Raw genomic sequence first — 21193 nt, 5'->3', positions numbered from 1 at the left:
ACAAGCTCTAAGAAGACAAGGACTTTGTATCTTTGGTCTCTGATGCTCAGTGAACATTTGTTGAGTGAATGAATAAATGAATGAATGAATAGTGGACATTCAACAAATAATTCAATCAATAAATAATTGGTTATCAAATGAACAAATGGAGCGGGAGTTCTAAGGGATCTAGATTAGGCTGCCAGAAGAGCAGGCGTAAGGTGTGATCAAGTCTGGGAACCACAGGCATGGAAAGAAAAAAGTGCACAGACACTATTCAAAACTTTTCATGAGTGTATTTATTAACTCTCACTCCCCACAGGCAAGGCTGGGTTTTGGTGAGGGAAAAGAAAGACCCTCACTGATGACATTGCTGGGTAAAAGGCCTTCAGAGAGCTACCTACTCTTTGTGGGTATGGTCATGGGCAGCCTTCAGTGCAATGGCTGACAGGGATATGAATTCCTGAAAGTCGACCTGTTCATCTTGATTAGCATCCAGGCCTTGGAATATTTTGTTAATGACAGCTTTGTCCCTGGCATTCTAGGAAAAAAAGGATAACAGAGACCTTGAGTTCAGAACCTCCACACAAGACCCTTTCTTAGGCCTCTTATCCCTCAGAGCTCAAGTTAGGGAGGCCCAGGCGCATTAACTCATCAGCCAACACTGTGTTGGAGAATCCAATGTAACAAAACAGAGGACACAATGGTCATGAACCACCCGGGAATTAACAAGTCTTGACCTGGAAGGTACTCTTCTGCTCACTCATTCAACCCCTCCCGTGCCCTGCCTCTCTCCATTTTACATATAAGGAAACAGACTCAGAGAGAGGAACTGAGTAGAGCCTTAAGTGAGTTATTGAGAGAGGGAAGCAAAGGCCCTCTCCCACAGCAGTGGGGAAAGCATCCTTTGGGAGCTCAAACTGGGGCCAACTCCACCCCAGTCCTTGTCCCACCATCCTCTGCCAGGCCTTGCCACTCTCCTCAGTGCAGGAGTGTGGGCAAGTTTGCAGTGAGAGGGGCAAAACCTACCTTGATGGTGTTTGCAAGCTCCTTTGGCAGCAGCTGCTTCAGCTCACCCTTAGAGAGGGTGTCAAAATGCCCCATCCAAACTGAGATTGTGGAAGATATTGACAATTCCCTCCAGGTACTCTTCAAGTTTTGTCATCTTCCCAGCCTAACGTTAACCTTCAAGGAAACAAGAGAGATCTAGAGCCAGTTTCTCCCCCACCCCTCAACATCCACTCTCCCCTTTCTTTCTGAATCAAGGGCCTAAAGAAAACATAACATCCACCATATCTATTTGTGGTCTCTCTGCTCTGTCTTATCCATGGTGAACTTCTCATGTATGAATAGGATGAGGAGGAGAAAACATATAATACTGTCTAATGTCTAAAAGAATCAGCCTCAGTTGCCTATGTTCCATACCACCTCATCCACCGGAGAGTATAACTTGGAGAGTATTGCTTACTCAAGAGCCCTTGGGAAGGGTTCTGTGATTGGCCAGGCTGTTTGCTTTCCTCAGGTGATAGCACTATGGCCACATGTCCCCTACAAATGGTCCATAGCTCACCCCTCTTTAGCCATTCTTAAGTCATGGGACTGAGTCTACCTAGCACAGGAGCTGATCTACTTGGGTCTAAAATGCAATGTCACCCCAGAGGTGCTCAGGCAAGTGGAGGGTTGTGGCTTCCAACACCTTGTGATTTCACTGCAGTCACTACCCTGTGGACCACCTAAGAACCCATCCAAGGAAAAGGCACTTACCCCTCAATACACAGGAATGTGGAGCTACAGCAAAAAGCCATCAGTGGTGAAGGGCACTGAGCCAAGGAAGGTTTTATCATCAGTGCAGGCTTCATCTTCGCCCTTGGGTGAAGAAATCTCTGATTCATCTTGAGGCAATTTATGTAAAGTACTCTGTTGCTCAACAGAAGCTTCAAACCTGTGGCTTTGGCTGCCACAGGAGCAGCCCAGATTGTACCCAGCTCGAATTTTACCCTCCTGCTCAGCCTGAAACAAAATCACCCCCACCCCACCCACCCGCACATGGGTGCCCTGCACGTTTTTTAGCACTGAACCAGGGCCCAGCCTTCAGGTTTAGCTCTACTCTGCTTCTCCCTAATTAAAGACCAGGAGAACAAACTTTACAGCATGGGTGTCTTGTTTTAACAGATGAGGTTACCAGCTCCTTTTGGCAAATGGAATATCAACTTAAAGATCTGTATGCAGCTAAGGAGACAGGAAGGGAGATCTCCTCCTAAGTCATTCTGGGATGCAAAGCTCATCACTGGAGCAGAGGATAAATTTTCAAAAAAGATTCCAAGGTTTTCAAAAAAGGAGAGAGCAATACTACTATGCCTTCCTTTTGCGTTCCCAACACACTTTCCAACTTGGCTGTTACAAAGACCTAGAAAGCTGGAGTAGGGTAATCACTGTGTGTGAGGGAAGTTCGCCATGCCTGGGTTACTTTACCATGTTCATGAGTTCAGTAAGACAGAACATTCACGTGAGTTTTAGTAAAGCAACTTTATTATTCACAGAGAGGCAGCAAGGGACAACAGATGCCCAGGATTCATGGAGAGGTGGTCCTTCAAGACTCAGAAACCTGCCCAAAATGGATTAAGTCTCATCTGTACATTACCCATGTCACACCAAAGCTGAGGGACATCCAAAAGCACTCTGCCCTTGGTTTATGCCTAGAGGTCAATAAGATTGCTGAGCAGCCAAGGCCATGCGAGAACCTGTGCTGCCATCTGCCCCACAACCCATATATCCCCCTTAGCAAAGCTAGTTCATTTCATGTGCCCACCGACCTCCCTGGATCTGGAGGCAAAAGTTTGTCTCTCAGATCCGTGTGACACCTTGACTGACACAATCTCAGTGCAACATTGTTGAGCCACTGACAGTATTTGTTTCACTAGGCCCAGGAGGACACCACCACAGCAGGATGATCAGGCCTGTGTAAATCAATGAAAGTGACCAAGGCGAGTCTCAATCATTTTAGGTTTATTTGGCCAAAGTTAAGGATGCGTGCCCAGGAAGTAGATCTATGCCTTTCTCCAAAGATTATCTTGAGGGCTTCAATATTTGAAGGAGAAACAGTGGATATTGGGAGAAGAGGAAGAAATACTTTTTATATGTGTCAGTAGATAAGAGACAAGTGATTGCATCCTTTTGAGTCTTTGATCGATCTTTCACTGAATACACAATTTTCATGTGGGAGGGGAGTAGAAGAAATAGTCACTTATGCCTTCATCTGGCTCAGTGAATCTGCATTTTTACATAAGATCACAAAAATAGGGCAGAGGAAGCAATCAGATATGGATTTGTCTTGGGTGAGCAGAGGGATGACTTTATGTTCTGTTATTTTTCCCATACCTGTGAAGATAAGCTATCAATTACACTGCCAGGGTGAAATTCAATAGAACTGTTTTAGGGTAAGGATCTTGAGGCTCACAAGGAATTTCCTTGTGGGCAAATTGTGAGGATGGTATATGGCTTTTTATCTTTGTAGCTATCTTATTTAGAAACAAACCTCAGGGGGCAGGTTTGCATGACCCATTTCCCAGCTTGATATTTCCCTCTGGCTTAGTAAGTTAGGAGTCCTGAGATTTTTTTTTTCACATATGCCTGGAGAAGGGACTAGCCCAGGATCCCAATCATCCAGGCAAGAGGTTGCTAAAGGCAGATCACGAGATCAGGAGATCAAGACCATCCTGGCTAACATGGTGAAACCCATCTCTACTAAAAATACAAAAAATTAGCCAGGCATGGTGGCAGGTGCCTGTAGTCCCAGCTACTCAGGAGGCTGAGGCAGGAGAATGGCATGAACCCGGGAGGCAGAGTTTGCAGTGAGGCAAGATCTCGCCACTGCACTCCAGCCTAGGCGACAGAGCAAGACTCAAAAGAAAAAAAGAAATCAAACAAGCAGGAACACAGCCTCACACACAAATATTAACCTCCAATGTAAATGGCCTAAACCCTGCACTTAAAACACAAACAGTGGCAAATTCGATTTAACAAGACCCATCCTTCTGCTGTCTTCAAGACACCTGTCTCACATGTAATGACACTTGTTGGTTCAAAGTAAAGGGATGGAGAAAGATTTATCATGCAAACGGAAAACAAAAAAGAGCAGAAGTTGCTATTCTTGAATCAGATCCAATAGACTTTAAGCCAACAACAGTAGAAAAGGATAAAGAAGGGCATTACGTAGTGATAAAGGGTTCTATTTAACAAGAAAATTTAACCATCTTAAATAAATACACACCCAACATTGGAGCACCTAGATTTATAAAACAAGTACTTCTGGATCTAAGAAAAGATTTTGGCAGCCACACAATAATAGCAGGGGACAACACCCCACTGACATCAGCAGACAGATCATCAAGGCAGAAAACTAACAAAGAAATTATGGACTTAAATTTGACAGTTGACCAATTAGACCTAAGAGACATCTATAGAACAATGCACCCAACAACCATAGAATATATTATTTTCATCTGCACATGGAACATACTCTAAGATCAACCACATGCTCGGTCATAAGGTAAATCTCAATAAATTCAAAAACAAATCAAAATTATACCAAGAATCTTGGACCACAGTGGAATAAAAATAGAAATCAATACCAAGAGGAACTCTCAAAACCACACAAATAAATGGAAACTAAACAACTTGCTCCTGACTTTTGGTTAAACAACAAAATTAAGGCAGAAGTCAAAAAATTCTTTGACACATACAAAAATAGAGACATAACACAACATATCAAAACATCTGGAATGTAGCAAAAGTAGTGTTAAGAGGGATTTTCTTTTTCATCTTGGTTGTGGGCGAATCTCATTTTAATTGCAAAAGACTTCATTCACAGCACATTCAATAATGAACCAACAGGAGAGTTGCCGACTTTTGAACATATGAATATAGAAAAATCCCTTGCAATTTAGGTAGTTAAGATAATAAGCACATAAAAGGAAAGCAATCCTCATTTTTCTGAAGACTTTTACATTTTAAAAGGTGATTAGGCGTACTTGGAGTTCAAAGCAGTAGAATGTATTTTGCAGGGGAAGAAGGAGGAAAACATTTTCCATGTCATCAGGCAAATATACAACAAACATATCCCAATTCCACTTGATAAAGTCAGTTGGATGACTTCCTTGAACCAGGCTAGGGCGGAACACTCAGTAAAAGTGCGCCCTGAGTGAGGATGTGAATCCAGAAGAGGAGCACCAGATCCCATGCAGCGCCAAACACATCCGTTTCACCCTCTAACACAGGCGAGGCACACTGCCCCATGACCCTGGACGTGGTATGCAGGAGAACAGACATCAGGTGGTTACTGCTCCCCCTGCCTGGTGCTTTCCAATGGTCTTAAGTCAGGCCATGGAGAAAACCTTTACCACCAAATGCAAACTGTCAGTGAACTTAAGTCAAAAAGGATGTTATGGGGGAAATTCTTGAAACACATACATAAGGACTTCTATTTACCTAATTAGAACAACGATTACACAATTGGCATTCCTGTTTTCATAAGGTATTGTTCTCTACATTGGAATGGTTTAAGAAAAGTTGTCCATCTTTTTGTTTTATTTTACACTTTCAAAAGAGAGGGAACGAAGAGAAACGTGTGACTAATTGCCCAACTTTGGGGTCCCGCAGGTAGGAAAGCAGACTTCTCTGACTCTAGGTCCATCTAGATTTGGGGGAAGTTTCAATGCCTAAAGAAGGTTGGTGAAGCCCTTTACACCCCTAATCCTACAGGAAGTATTCTACAGCAAATCTATCACAGTGTTCTAGCAAAGCATATGTTGAGGAAAACTACAGGTTTCAACTTAGCTTCTAAATTTTTTAAAGTAGCATTTCAGCAACAAACACGCGCAGAGAGCTCACCTCAAGAGTGAAATAACAGAACTACTGCTCAGACTGAAAAGTCAAGCTGCTGCCCCCAGCTCCACCCACTCAAAGGCTTAGGCAGACACCTAGGGTGGTGGCGGCTCCTTGGCAGCACCATTCACAGTGGCATCATCATAGGGGGGTGGGAGCACCGTAGTGTCATTGCTGGTAACATAAACCAGGACATAGGAGGAACTCCTGCCATTGATGTATCGGCAGCAGTTCCAAACACAGCTAATCAAGTAACCCTTAATAGTTAAGATAATGCTAATAAACAGAAGAATAATAAGGACCAAACAGGTAGGATTCACTGACATGACATCATCTCTGCAGGGAAAATTAGGAGGCAGTTGTCGTATGTATTCCTACATGGAGTTTGGATAAACAAGCACAGTGATTGCAACCAAGGTGTTCAGAGAAAAATCAAAGATCTGGTAATAGAAGAATGGGATGATCCAGGTTGCGTTTTGCCTGTATGCTTCGTAATTAGCCATAGTGCATATCAGTATCATAAGAAGATAAATCACAATAGCAATGCACATATTGGCATCATCCATGAACTCAAAGTCGCCTCCCAGTTCAGAACTTGAAAAGTGATACTGATCCGGATCAGCCGGGCACTCAACAAAATCAACAGTACCACGGCATTGATGATCAGGTACCAGACACCGAGCTGGATGGTGCCGGCGCCGACATGGCGGCACAGGCAGCAGCTGTTGGAGTAGAACCGCATCCAGAGCGCCACCGGGGCGCGACAGTCTTCATCGCTCCTGGCGCGGAGGGGCGCCCAAGTTTCCAGGAGCGTTGACCTCCTTGCCCGGGTCCGCTGCGCTGCTGCTGCAGGCTCTTCGGCCACTCCCGGCCCGCTCGCCTGTGCGCCCGCCGGCCTCTCTAGTCTATCCCCACAAGAGGGAATTTTATAGTGCTAAATGCCTATATCAAGAAGATATTAATAAAAAGACCTCAAATTACCAACCCAACCTCACACCTAAAGTAAAAATTAAAAAATTAAAAAACAAGAAAATCAAGAACAACTAAACCAAAGCTAGCAGAAGAAAAGAAGTAACTAAAGTAAGAGCAGAACTAAATGAATTGAGACCCAAAAAGCCACACAAAGGATCAGTGAATGAAAACTTGCTTTTTTGAAAGGATAAACAAGATTGATAGACCATTACCTAGATTAACAAAGAAAATGAGAGAAGATCAAAATAAACACAATCAGAAATGACAAAGGTGATATTACAACAGATTCCACAGAAATACAAGAGATCCTCAGAGATATGAACCTCTCTATGCATACAAACTAGAAAATGTAGAGGAAATGGATACATTGGTGGAAGCCAGGAAGAAACAGAATTTCTGAACAGACCAATAACAAGTAATGAAATTGAATCAGTAATAAAAGACCTACCAACAATAACAACAACAACTATGAAAAAAACCTGTATCAGATGGATTCATAGCCAAATTCTACTAGATCTACAAAGAAAAGCTGGTATCAATCCTAAAGAAACTATTGCAAAAAATCAAGCAGGGGCTCTTCCCTAACTCATTCTATGAAACCAGTATCCTCATGACACCAAAATTCAGCAAAGGTACAACAAAAAAAAAACAAAACTACAGTCCAATATCCCTGATGAGCATAGATGCAAAACTCTTCAATAAAATACTAGAAAACCAAATACAGCAGCATATCAAAAAGTTAATTTCCCAAATAAGTGGACTTTATTCCTGGAATGCAGGGATGGTTCAACATATGCAAATAAATACCTGTGATTCACCACATAAACAGAATTAAAAACAAAAAACTATATGATCATCTCAATTGATGCAGAAAAGCATTCGATAAAAATTCAACATTTCTTCACAATAAAAGCTGTCGATAAACTGGACCTCAAAGAAACATACCTCAAAATAATAAGAGCCATCTATGACAAACCCACAGTTGACATCATACTGAATAAGTATATTTTGGGTGCATTCTGCCTAAGAACTAGAACAAGATAAGGATGTCTACTCTCACTACTCCTATTCAACATAGTACTAAAAGCCCTAACCAGAGCAATTAGACATGAGAAAGATATAAAAGGAACCCAAATTGAAAAGAGAAAATCAAATTATCTTCCTTCACTGACAATATGATTCCATGTCCCGAAAACTCTAAAGATTCTGCCAAAAGACTCCTAGACCTGATAAACAACTTCAGCAAATCTCAAAAAACGAAATCAACATAGAAAAATCAGTAGCATTGCTATACAACAATAATATTCAAGCTGAGAACCGAATCAAAGATGCAATCCCATTTACAACAGTCACACACACAAAAAAAAAAACCTAAGAAAACATCTAACCAGTGAGGTGAAAGACCTCTACAAGAAGAACTATAAAACACTGCTACAAGAAATCATAGATGACACAAACCAATGAAAAAGCATTTCATGCTCATGGATTGGAAGAATTGTTATAGTTAATTTAATACGTCCACATTGCCCAAAGCAATCTATAGATTCAATGCTATTCCCATCAAATTACCAAGGTCATTTTTCAGACAACTTTACAAAACTAGTCTAAAATTCATATAGAACCAAAAAGAGCACAAATAGCCAAAGCAATCTTAAGCAAAAAGAATATAACCAGAGGTACCACATTACCCAATTTCAAACTATACTACAAGACTATAGTAACCAAAACAGTATGGTATTTGTACAAAAATAGACACTTAGACCAATGGAACAGCATGGAGACCACTGAAATAAAGCCACATACCTACAACCAATTGACCTTGAACAGGACTGGCAAAAATAAACAATGGGGAAAGGAAATCTTATTCAATAAATGGTGCTGGGGAAACTGGCTAACCATATGCAGAAGAATGAAACTGAACCCCTACTTCTCATCATATACAAAAATTAACTCAAGATGGATTAAAGACTTAAATGTTAAGACCTTAAACTATTAAAATCCTGGAAGAAAACCTAGGAAATACTCTTCTAGACATGTTCTAGGCAAAGAATTTATGATTAAGTCCTCGAAAGCAATGCAACAAAAATGAAAATTGATATGGGACCTAATATTAAACTAAAAAGCTTCCACACAGTGAAAGAAACTAATAACAGAGTAAACAGATAATCTACATAATGGGAGAAAATATTCACAAACTATGCATCTGACAAAAGGCTAATACCCAGAATCTACAAGGAACTCAAACAACTTAACAAGAAAAAAACAAATAACCCCATTAAAAAGTGGGCACAGGACATGAACAGACATTTCTCAAAAAAGAAACACAAGTAGCCAACAAACGTATGCAAAAACTAATCATCAGGGAGATGTGAATCAAAACCACAATGAAATATCATCTCACAAGTCAGGATGACTATGATTTAAAAGTCAAAAAATAACAGATGTTGGCAAGGTTGGAGAAAAAAAGGAATGGTTATACACTGTTAGTAGAAATGCAAATTAGTTCAGCAGTTTGAAGATTTCTCAAAGAACTAAAAATAGAATTGCCATTCAACCCATCAATCCCATTAGTGAGTGAAAAGACACCTGCACTAGTATGTTTATCAAAGCACTATTCACATTAGCAAAGACATGGAATCTACCCAGGTACCTATCAATGGCAGTTGGATAAAAAAAAAAGGTAGTACATATATGTCATATACGTCAATACTATGAAGCCATAAAAAAGGACATGATCATGCCCTTTGCAGCAACATGGATGCAGCTGGAGGCCATTATGCTAAGTGAATTAATGTAGAAACAGAAAACCAAGTACCAGAAGTTTTTACTTATAAGTGAGAGCTAAACACTGAGTATACACCAACATCAAGATGGGAGCGGTAGACGCTGGGGATTCCAAAAGGAGGGAGGGCAGGAGGGGCACCAGGTTGAAAAGCGACCTAACAGGTACTATGTTCACTATTTGGGCAATGAGATCATTGGCAGCCCAAGCCTCAGCATCATGCAATATACCCACGTAACAAACCTGCACATGTATACCCTGAATCTAAAACAATTTTTTTTTGCAAAGAGACCAAAGAAGGATCCTTCAGATGTCCTCACTGTTTGAAACCAAAGGGCTGGGTCTGCCTCTGGATCCCTTCCCCTGTCTGTACAATCCCTGAGGTGTTTACTCAGGTGTAGCAGGAGGTGTTGGCAACAACCGAAGGCTACTCTGCTCTGCCAGCAGATGATCAGAGGCTGTTCAGGTGTTCATCACCAGCTTAGCTAATGAATTCAGTGAGTTTCATTGGTCCTAAATAGCCCAGGTGGTAGCACTAGTTATCACTGACATAGTCAATGACAAGCTGGGTACCCTTTTTCCCAGGGTATGTACACCTATGCCAGGTAAGGGGATGCAGACAGCAAAATGGAATCAGCTATCAGAATGCCTTCCTGGAAGAGTATCTCAGGCAACCCTACAATGTCAGAAGCCTTTCCAGCTTTTGCACAAACACTTGAGGACCCCAAATTCCAAAACAGCATGCTCTATCTGAGGGTGACAGGTATTCTGCAGTATACCCCACAAAGGAATATTTTAGCCAGGGGAGCACATGTAACTCCGGTCAGGGAGCTGTCATTATAAAAGTCTCTTGTTCAAGTGTACAAAGCCCATGTCAGATTTAGCCATGAGTTAGGTGGCAAGGTAAATTGTATGATGTGCCTAATTTCCGATACCATTGACAGTGTTTAAAATCTGTCTGATTTTATGTCTGTGTTCTAGGTAACCTGCACTGAGGCCGTCACTCTCCAATTAGAAACACTGATGGCTGTTGGGGCCCCAGTCAAATTGGTAACAGGCCACAGATGGACTATTCCAGCACGGAGGTGCCCTGAATACATGGGTGGCTGATTCAGCAATGTTTTAGATCACAGGGGAATTTCCCAATCTCCTAAAACTGGAAGGAAAGCTCCTCCGCCCAGGGAAGAAGACAGAATTGTTACTGAGGCAACCCCTAATAGTTTAGGGCAATCAAAATGCCAATCCTCTTGCTCTATACATAGGGAGATTTTCCTTGCCTAGAGGATTGCTCACACCAGGAAAAAACTACCAATCCTTCAGGCCCTGAGGTGTGCCAGGTAAAGTTCTGGGCAAGGGAGAGTGGCCCAAGAGAGAAGTTCATCTGGTACCTTCTCTCCCTGCTCCTCACTCTGGACCGCAGAGACCCTACGGGGGATGAGGAGAAAGAGGCCAGGTAGTCAGGTGAGGAAGGGCTGTCCCATCCACACCCAGGGTGGAAAACAGCTAGAAGAGAGCACCTTCCTGTTTTAATTAGGGTCTCTTGCTTGGAGACATGAGTTTCTGAGTCTCCTCATGTACAAAATGGAAATAGCAATTACCTCTTTCATAGGGTTGTTATGAGAAATGAGATAAGTTACCACAATGTCTTGAGCTAAAAAGCAAAATCATCAACAAAATCATGGGCCTGTGTCAAAATTTTTGTTTCAGTTCATTAATGAGAGAACCAGCAAGGAAGACTTTTTGAACTGGTTTGAAGGATATTAAGAATATGAAAGACAGTTAGAAAGTAATGTCTAAGATTCTTAATTTAGACACAAGACAAGATACAAGTCTTTTGACTTTTCATAGGGTGACAAAAACCATAACAGTTTTGGGTTTAATGTCTTGACCAGCCCTTAAAGCCATATTGCCCTAGCCAGCAGAGGTAAACCGTCTACTTCATCTGTTACGGATTACTATCAAACATACTTTGCCGATTAGTTTTCTCGAAAGTGTCAGATGAGGACTAGTAGCAAGGACCTGCTTTTATTCAGACAGACTCTAGCATGAGGTCAAAAATATAAGCAATCACCAGTTTGCCTTTTTCCAGGTTTGAGGTGATGGTTTTTTTCTTTCACACTGACACACAGCTGGAGCCCAGTAAGTGTTGGTAGGATTTCCCTCCCCTTTTCAGCCCATTTGAGTTTAGACTGAATCCCCCCCCACCCCCAGCAGGAGGGCAGAAAATGGGCTGGATTCTGGACCCAATCAAAATTGTTCTGGTTCCCAAGTGGAAGGATAAACAGGAAAATCTTTTCCTTTGGAATCAGGCCTTTTACTCAGCCACCGTAGACGGACTGCCCAAGTCCAGATCCTCTCCATGCCTTTTAAGACTTTTGTCACAACCACTAGGAACACACCTGAAGTCAGGACCCTTGGGCGAAGAACTTGGAAGGAGAAGCAAGATTTCAGAGAGGTCATCCTTATAGGAACCAGAAATCATAGTGGCCGGATCTGCTTCAATTGGTGAGCCAAGCTCTCCTTTGTGGGCTCAAATGTTACATGCGATTTCCTGCTAAACTACTTATTTCTAAACTTCCCACTCCCTTGTTCTTCTTTTGCAGCTGGGGAAACAGGAAACAAAATCACCTTGCTCTGGGCCGCGAGTCCTGTCTGATTCTGCCCAGTCAGTGGTTTCGGTAATGGGCACAGTCTTGTTTGTAAATCATCATCTCCAAGCCTGCGTCCTGCAGGAAGCTTCCAAGGCCTGCCTCTCTCACTTCTCTTCTCCAGATGGCCAGTGACAGCTGTGCCACCTCCCCTGCCCCACTGTGCACTCAAGAAGCAACTGTTGACCCAATTCTTCACAACCAGTACCCATCACTTATGGTGAAACTCCAAAGGGCACTGTGGGCCACCTTCCTCTTCTGGTGGGCTCAAAAAAAGAAGACTTATTGGACTTTCAAGTGATGGCAGACAACTGAGAATGGTAACTCTCCCCAAAAGAATCCACTGACAGCAAGTCCAATAGTGCACTTTCAAGGCGAATCAAAGGCACTGAGATAGGTTGCCCCTCACCACCCTGACACACACACACACACACACACCCCACCACCACCACCAATGTGGATAGCTGAGAGGCAGAATCGGGGTGCTCGCTCCTTTTGTGTACTCCTTTTACTATCTTTTCTCTTGTGAGGTCCCCTAAATGTTGAGTTGATCTGAGATGTGGCTTGGTGAACCCTGAGACCTTTTGTACCTTTTTCAGCCTGGGCCACATTCAGGTCAGCTGCTCACCTTTAGACTATGTATTGCAGAAAATTATAGCAAGATCACTGTGGTGTCTCTCAGAGCTCCATAATCTCCGTTTCTGCAATGCTGAGTGTATTCCACACTCCTGACTTAAGTAGAAGCACTGGCGTAGGGGGATGCATAGATATCCTTCAGCAAAACTGAGAAGAAAGCAATTTAATGCCTAGGCTTTCCTCCTTGCCCCAGGAGAAGCCCATCTCCATATTCTGATGACTAGATTTTCTCATCCCATCTTAGATCCCAATCTTAACTTTCAGCTGGCTGCCAACCATTTTCACTAATATGTTAGCTGATAACAAATAAAACTGGCTGGTAATTAAAACATCTGTGAATAAGGGCTTAAACTGTTACCTTTCCCTGCTCATTCACATTTTATATGATTAAGGTATACTACAAGAAAAAAGCTCAGTGACCTGAGCTGTGTAATCTTCAGCACTGGAAACCAGTTAATCTGAGTGGCATTTTGCTAGTGATAGGAAAATGTTTGGCTCCTCCTGAAATCCTAGGGAATTGGTCACCTCCTCTTCTCCTCTTGGGCATGAAGCATGTCTAGCTTCTCCAAAGAACCTCTCCCCTCCACTACCCCAGAGTTAGCTTCCTCTCTTCAGCCCGTGATCCTGGGGTTCCAAGCACAATAATTATCCCAGAGAGGGTGGAAAGCTCCCTGCTGTATTTAGTAACTCTTCCTGCAAAGAATCAATTGACAGCAAGTCCAACAGTGTACTTCCAAGGGGGAATCAAAAGCACTGAGATAGATTGCACTCCCACCCTGACACACACACACACACACACACACACACACACACACACACACACAGAGAGAGAGAGACCCCACCATACCCCACCATAAGTGTTGGTAGCTTTTTCTCCCCTCTTCAGCCCATTTGAATTTAGACTGAATTCTGCCAGGCAGGAGGGCAGAAAATGGTCTGGGTTCTGGACCCAACCAAAATTGTTCTGGTTCCCAAGTGGAGGAATAAACAGGAAAACCTTTTCCATTGAAATAAGGTCTTTTGTTCAGCCACTGTAGCCTGTGCTTCGGCAATGGCTGGGGCCCTTGTGTGGTGCAGAGGGACACCAAGCAGCCTCCATCTTCCAGGCCAGGGCGTATCCTCAGCTTCACAGAGCAGGAGAGCTGTGGAGGACTGTGGGCAGCAGGATAGGAACTGGTTTAACCCTTGGCAACAACAAATGTCCCCACAAAGCATCCACCCACCCACCCAACATAACAATAGCAATAAAAATACTCCACCTTTTGGCCACGTGTGGTGTGGATCACACCTGTAATCTCAGCACTTTGGGAGGCCAAGGTAGGAGGATCTCTTGAGTCCAGGAGTTTGACACTAGCCTGGGCAACATAGCAAGTCTCCATCTCTACAAAAAAATAATTTAAAAATTAGCCAAGGGCAGTGGCTCATGCCAGTAGTCCCAGCTACCAAAGAGACTGAGCTGGGAGGATTACTTGAGCCCAGGTGTTCGAGGCTACGGTGAACCATGATCATGCCATTGTACTCTAGTGCAAGTGACAGAGCAAGACCCTGTGTCTCAAAAAAAAAAAAAGAGAGAGAGAGAGAGAGACAAAGAGAAATACTCTGCCTTTTATTACTAAAAGCCAGTAAGCAGGACAAGCGTTCTTAACCTTTTTGAGGTGTTGGGCCTTTTTGAGACTCTGATGGAAGCCGTGGAGGAATGTTCTCAGTACATGCACTCAAAATGATGCACTCAACTTCAACGCAATTTCAGAGATGTATAGACAGACAAGTTAAGAACCCTGGTTTAGTGATTCTGGTGACAGCTTCCTACCTCTTCACCCATCGCTAACATCATTGCCCCAGCACCTAAGTGAGGACAACAGAAAATTCCCCACACCACAGCATGGAAATCCAGTTTGGGGTGACGTTCTTGTCAAAAGGTTCCCCTTCATTTTCTTCTTTTTTTGATGCACGTCTCAGAGAATAACTATTCATCTTCGGGCCTTCCCCTTGTACCAGGCCTTGGGAAGTTTTTTTTAGATAATTCTCTGATCACCAAACCATAGAATCCCGTAGGGCAGCGTTTGAATAACCTATTCTTTGACTTAAGTTTTACTAATTTATTTTCCTACTTGTCTATTCCTTTATCATTTAATTGAGTTGGGAGCTTGGGAGTGGAGAGGGAGGAAAAATTTTCAAAATTCCCAAGGACAAACTACAGGTATGGGGCCAGGTGTGGGGATTATCCTATTAATGGAGGACTCTAAACATTGTCCACCTACATCACACCACACACAGAATCAGCCTTTCCCTTTCTCGCTCTCTCTTTCTGTCTGTCTCTCTCACACACACACACACAGACACACACACACACACACACACACACACACACACACACACACTCTTCTATGTAGCTATCAACCTAATTTCCCAAGAGCCACATCTAAGACATTTAACTGGAAACTAAAATTTAGCTTAGAGAACAGTATCAGTTGTTCTTATACCACCCTGTTCCCAAATCCCCGATCCATTTCAGAACTACTAGTAAAATCATCAGCTATAGTGTCATGGACTTTTTGGAATCCTTAAGCCTCAAATCCAATGGCTCAATATGGTGGAGCTGGAAGGGAGTGTGGGGTAGAGGCCAGATGAGGGGTAAAGCAGGAAAGGCTTGTGAGAGGTGGGATTGGGTAATATAGATTACTTTTTCTTCTTTTGGGTTTTCCAACCCTCCCTCCACACCGAGGAACCTCATCCCACAAAAGCACGAATGAGAGATGCCTGAGGTATTGATGATTTTATTATTCTGCAGGTATATGTCCAGGGGCCCAGCCCCTGGGCCCAGTAACTCAGCTACTCTTTGTGGTCTTCTTTGTGGCTTTCTTTGTGGGCTGCCACGCCCATCTTTATCACAAGTATGAGGAATTCCTGGAAGTTAATTGCACCATCGGTGTTGATGTCCAACTCTTTGAACCAGGCATCTGCACCCTTTTTCTGTCAAGATTGAGGAGAAGAAGCCAGAGTTTAAAGATCTCAGAGACAACCAAGGCGTGGCCATCTACAAAGGGCAGCAGGGAGGACCGCTGGCCCAGGGCAGCCCCAGGACCAGGCAGAGAGCCCCCACCACACCCAGCCCCTCCTCACCCTGATATACAGAGGACACTCGGTCTCTAGCAATTTCTTCAGGTCATCCTTGTAAATAGCATGGTAATTCCCCTTTATCAGGGAGTACTTGTGGTAGACGTCGATGATAGAGTTCAAGGCTTTCTCCAGATCGGTCAACATGATGCCCACGGACTTGCCTCACCTGAAAAACAGAACTCTCTTGGGAATCCCATGGCAGGGAGTTTGCATCTGCCCAGGGCAGTAATCAGAAGGTTCATGCCCCAAGCGATGGCCTTGTCCTGGCCTGCACTCTCCAAATAACCAAACCAGCAGATGGTTATGGCTCTGGTGGGAAGGAGGGGATGATAGGGATACAGGTGTGGGAAGCGGAAGGGTCCGTTCACACAGAGGCATATGCACACACACGGGACCGACCTGTCGACTTTCCTTACCACCCCACCCACTGCCCAAGAAAGGTCCAGCCTAGGAGACAGTGTGCCCTTACCCACTGGAAGGTGCTGGAGGATGCACTCCTTCCTTATCCCTGCTTCGCTCCCCACCTCCAGGAGTATCTTTGCTCCAGACCTCCCTGAGCTTTCTCTCTCCTCTCTCAGGAAGGCCGCTCCTCTTTCCTGACCCTCCCCAAGGGAAGCCCAAAGTGTGGGGCCAACCCAGACAGTCCCACTTACCAGGTCTTCTGAAAGACAGCAGACAACAGACATGCAGAGCTGAGAGGCAGCTCCCTTTTATAGCGGTTAGGCTTGGCCAGCTGCCCACAGCTTCAGGCCATCAGAGACAGCTGCTCCCTGCCAGAGTTGCTACAGTCTCTGGTTTCTCAACCAGGTGAATGTGGCAATCACTGTACAGAATGAAAATTTTGGGTGGGGAGGTAGGAGAAGTGGAAAGAGGAAGGCATTTGCTAGGCAATAGTGCCCAGAAGGAAAAAGCAGGAAGTGGGGCTCTTTTTCTGGGCTACTGACATCCACTTGCTTGATCCACCAGATTCCCACTCCCATTCCCTCTCCACTATTGGGACTGCTAATCCCCTTCTTTGTTGGTCAGGATGTACATCCCTGAAATTGAAATGAAGTTGAATGCATCATTTTGAGTGTATGCACTCAATGAGAACATTCCTTCATGGCTTCCATCAGAGTTTCCAAGGGTCCAAAGACGGCAAAAGGGTTGAGAACACTTGTCCTGGCTGATGGCTTTTAGTAATGAAAACTATTGTTCTCATTACTAAAAACTAAAACTATTGTTGTTGTTCTTTTTGGTGGGTGGGTGCTTTGTGAGGAAATGTGTTGTTGCCAAGGGCTATATCCATTCCTACCCTACTACCTACACTCCTCCACAGCTCTCCTGTTCTGTGAAGCTGGGGATGGACCATGCCATGGGAGATGGAGGCTGCTTGGGGTCCCTCTGCACTGCACAAGGGCCTGAACCTTTGCATAAACACAGCAGGGAGCCTCTCACCCTCTCTCGGTTAATTATTGTGTCTGGGACCCCAGGATCACAGGCTGAAGAGAGGAAGCTAACTCTGAGGTAGTGGAGGGGAGGGGTTCTTTGGAGAAGCTAGACATGCTTCATGCCTAAGAGGAGAAGAGGAGGTGGTCAATTCCCCAGGATTTCAGGAGAAACAAATCCTCTCCCCACCACTAACAAAATGCCACTAAGATTAACTGGCTTCCAACCCTGAAGACTGTGGTGTGTTTCTGTTGTTACAAAGAAAATATTTGTAAAACAAATATCTGATAATGGATTAATATCCAGAATATAAAAGAATCCCTATAACTCAACAACAAAAGACAAACAAACCAATCAAAAAATGGGGAAAAGACTCAAAATTAAGATATACAAATGGCCAATAAGCACATGAAAATTACTAATCATTAGGAAAACATGGAGCAGAACGACAATGAGATACCACCTGACACCCACCAGGATGACTACTACTTCTTTTAAAACCCAGAAAATAACAAGTGTTGGCGAGGGCATAGAGAATCGGAAGCCGAATGCACTGTTGGTGGGAATGTAAAATAGTGCAGCTGCAATGGAAAACTGCAAGTTTGTTCCTCAAATAAATAAACACAGAATTACCACATGATCCAGTAATTCTGCTCCTGGTATATATGCAAAAGAATTGAATGCAGGGAGATTCAAACAGGTGCTTATACCTTCATGTTCATAGCAGCATTATTCACAAGAGCCAAAAGGTGAAAGCGACCCAAGTGTCCCTCAACAGATGAATGGATGAAGAAAATGTTTTGTGGGGACGTGTGTTGTTGCCAAGGGCTAAATCCATTCCTACCCTGCTGCCCACACTCCTCCACAGCTCTCCTGCTCTGTGAAGCTGGGGATGCACCATGCCCTGGGAGATGGAGGCTTCTTGGGGTCCCTCTGCACTGCACAAGGGCCTGAGCCATTGTATAAACACACAGGGAGCCTTTCACCCTCCAAAATAAATCCAGCTCTCTCTGGATGTGAGCCACTGGAGACCCAGCACAGAGTCCAGCACACACGATAACAGCAGCCACAATCACTGATCAGAGCAAATCATGGCAAAATACTAGTTAACACTCACTGGGCATTTTCCACATCCAGGAACTATTCTAAGTGCTCACTTAGATTAGTTGCATTATTTGCATTGATCATTTAATTCTCACACTAACCCAGTGATGTATGTACTATTACAATGCCTATTGTACAGATGAGGAAACTGAGCCCCACAGGGAGACTTAGTAATTCAGCGTATCAAATGATTGAGTGACTCATGATGTGATGTGACAGCATCCACTTCCTATTCCCGCCTGTAATGTCTTTTGTCCCGGTAATGTCCTCCTCACCCTTCCTGATCCAGCTCAGGCATCATCCGCTCCAAGTCCATCCCTGATCTGCCTGCCTTCACGCCATCAATGCAGAGTTAATTCTTCTCTCCTCCACACTACCCAAATCCTTACCCATCACAGCATTTGCCCTGCTATGTTATGATTCATTTGTTTATTTTCTGTCTTTTCTCTGGGACCAGGAGACCATTTAGAAAAGAAATCACATTTCTTTTCACAACCCTAGGGCCTGGCACCTACTAAGTGTTCAATTAATACTTATTGAGGGGATAAATGAATACAAAATTAAGTTTGGCCTTTCCCTTATCCAAGGCGGAAATTCTCTTTATCACACTCAGCCATCTTAAATCATTTCTGGAAGAAGGCAGGGTATCAATTCATCAACCAAATGCAGTCTAACTTCCTTGACAAAAGGTGAATCAAGCTCTTATAGGAAAACAACGCCATATCTGACATGACAAGTTGTCAACCAAGGATCCACCCTTGGTTAATACCTATTATTCACCACGTACTGTCCTATGTGACCTGGCCTAACAGGACCTGCCTCAAAGCACCGCATCATATTTTCAAAGTATTTTGCATCCACTGACTCATTTGATATTCCCAGAAACCTTGTGATGTGGACATTACAAGCATAATTATCCCTATTTGGCAGATGGGGAAACTGAGGCATAGGGCATTACTCCAAGTCCTTTCCCAGGTCCATTGAGGGAGTCCCGAGTGGTGACCTCCTCCCCACACCATGTACAGGTTGATCGGCAAGATCATGGAATGTCGCCCCCTCCCCAGAAACTGTGCCCCTGGACAGACAGCCTTGGGTGCTTTTGGGGCAGCAGGAGCCAGGCTGAACTGACCTTGCAGCAAAAGGTATCAGGACTTGGGTAAGCATATGGGGGGAAAGGCAGAGGCTGTAAGCAGCCTGGCGGACATGGGGCAACCTAGAGGGAGCAGAACCTGGTCATGTTTACAGGAAAGGGCTCAGTCCCTGGGTGTGTCCCAACAGACCTGACAGGCCCAATCCTGGGGCCAAGGAAATGAGGACAGAGCAGGCAGAGCTGGTGAAGAAACCCCCAGAAGGGGGCAGGAGAGGGGCAGGGAGGGCTCAGGCTGGGCGCCCCTGCTTCGTACTCAATGCCTGTGGAGCCCAGCACCTCTCAGGTGAGACAGACATTTCTCCCCTGGGCCTGGAAGAAGAGTGGCCTAAGTAACTCAGGCAATGGTCTTCATGCCTCTAGACACAGCCAGGGGCCTGCGGGAAGGAGCACAGATCCAGGTCATCAATTCCAGTCCCATGGGCTCCAATTCTGCATTCCTTCCCCAAGCACCTGCTGAGCGTTTATGGGGACGCTGAGATCCTGTCTCGGTGGAGAGTACAAAACAAGCACAGTGCAGCAGAAGATGCCCCTCCACAGGAGAGAATGAAAAGGGGAATGGGGTGCAGACATCTCCCAAGGAGGGTCCTGAAAGGCAAACTAAGCTGATGGCAAGTGTGGGAGGGACAGCAGGCCAGGTCTGGAGCAAACGGGGGCAAATTCTGCCCCAGAGCCTGACTGATGAGAAAAAAGGTCTCCAGCTCAGCTCCAGGGACAACCCACCACGTTTGGCGCAAAGGACCAGATGGAGAGGGAACCAGACCAAGTTTCTTAAGTGACCCTGCAGTCCTGTGCACAGGTGGTGCATCACCTTCCATCACTCTTTCAAAATCCATGATTTCTATCTCAGTAAGCTCAGGACACCGGTTCCCAGACCAACCCTCAGAAGAAAACAACCCATTAAAATGGGCTCTGGCAGTTCCTGAAGGCAGAGGAGACCCTCCCTAAGAGATTCTGCATTAATTTCCTGATGTCCCAGGAGAGAGGAAGAGGAAAAAGAAACAGAGCAAGCGCAGGGGCAGGTCTCAGGTGGGTGGTGTCAGGGACACCGGAGGACTTGGATCAGTGGGTCATGAATAGCCCTCGGTGAGAAGTAAGCCTCACATCCATCATCATGTTGTAGAAAAAAACAGACTCAACCCTTCTCTCCTCCAGGAAGCCTTCCTGGGTTGACTGTCACCCAGGTTCTACTCATTGCTGTTCCCTTAACAGGTTTCTGTGGTTCTGCCAGGCTGGATTGTTGGCTCAGCTCCTGTCAGTGTCTGACTCAGCATGTGCAAACCCAGCACACAATTTTCCCTGCAGACTGGCTCCCACCCAGGCACCAAAGTCCCATGCCAATCGCCAGCGCCTGAAACCTCCAGCTCATTCTGGATCCTCCTCTCCCTCAGTCTGTGCCCAGGTCTGGGCTTTGACGTTCTGCCTTTTCTGATGCCTCCTCGCTTCCGTCCCCATGAAGCTGTTTACCTCTTCTTCACAGCCTCCAGCTAGCCT

At 44.5% G+C, this 21193-nt stretch overlaps 2 protein-coding genes and 1 pseudogene across 4 annotated transcripts; all 3 read right to left on the bottom strand.

Annotated features, from left to right (window-relative positions):
• Positions 1-260: 260 nt before the first annotated feature.
• Positions 261-1144, bottom strand: S100A12 (S100 calcium binding protein A12). Its single transcript, XM_015152924.2, is given in 3 exon segments — positions 261-520; positions 1009-1093; positions 1095-1144. Coding segments are annotated over 3 exon segments (276 nt in total). The 3' UTR covers positions 261-379.
• Positions 1145-5945: 4801 nt separating this feature from the next.
• Positions 5946-14722, bottom strand: LOC718138 (lysosomal-associated transmembrane protein 4B pseudogene; annotated as a pseudogene).
• Positions 14723-15661: 939 nt separating this feature from the next.
• On the bottom strand, positions 15662-16706 carry S100A8 (S100 calcium binding protein A8). Of its 3 annotated transcripts, none has more exons than XM_015152474.2 (3): positions 16490-16609; positions 16024-16186; positions 15662-15873 (listed from the first exon to the last, which is right to left on the bottom strand). In XM_015152474.2, the coding sequence occupies exons 2-3, from the start codon at positions 16162-16164 to the stop codon at positions 15733-15735; spliced, it is 282 nt and encodes a 93-aa protein (XP_015007960.1). In that variant the 5' UTR covers positions 16165-16186; positions 16490-16609; the 3' UTR covers positions 15662-15732.
• Between the last annotated feature and the right edge of the window lie 4487 nt (positions 16707-21193).

Source organism: Macaca mulatta, chromosome 1, assembly GCF_049350105.2.
Source record: "Macaca mulatta isolate MMU2019108-1 chromosome 1, T2T-MMU8v2.0, whole genome shotgun sequence".
In the NCBI taxonomy this organism is placed as follows: Eukaryota; Metazoa; Chordata; class Mammalia; order Primates; family Cercopithecidae; genus Macaca; species Macaca mulatta.
This window is presented reverse-complemented; position numbering and strand designations above follow the sequence as displayed.

Bases quoted from the DNA above. Each gene is read 5' to 3' on its own strand.
- S100A8 (XM_015152474.2), bottom strand. From the start codon at position 16,164: ATGTTGACCGATCTGGAGAAAGCCTTGAACTCTATCATCGACGTCTAC. The intron at 15,874-16,023 runs GTGAGGAGGGGC...CAATCTTGACAG, and splicing joins AGTGTCCTCTGTATATCAGG to AAAAAGGGTGCAGATGCCTG.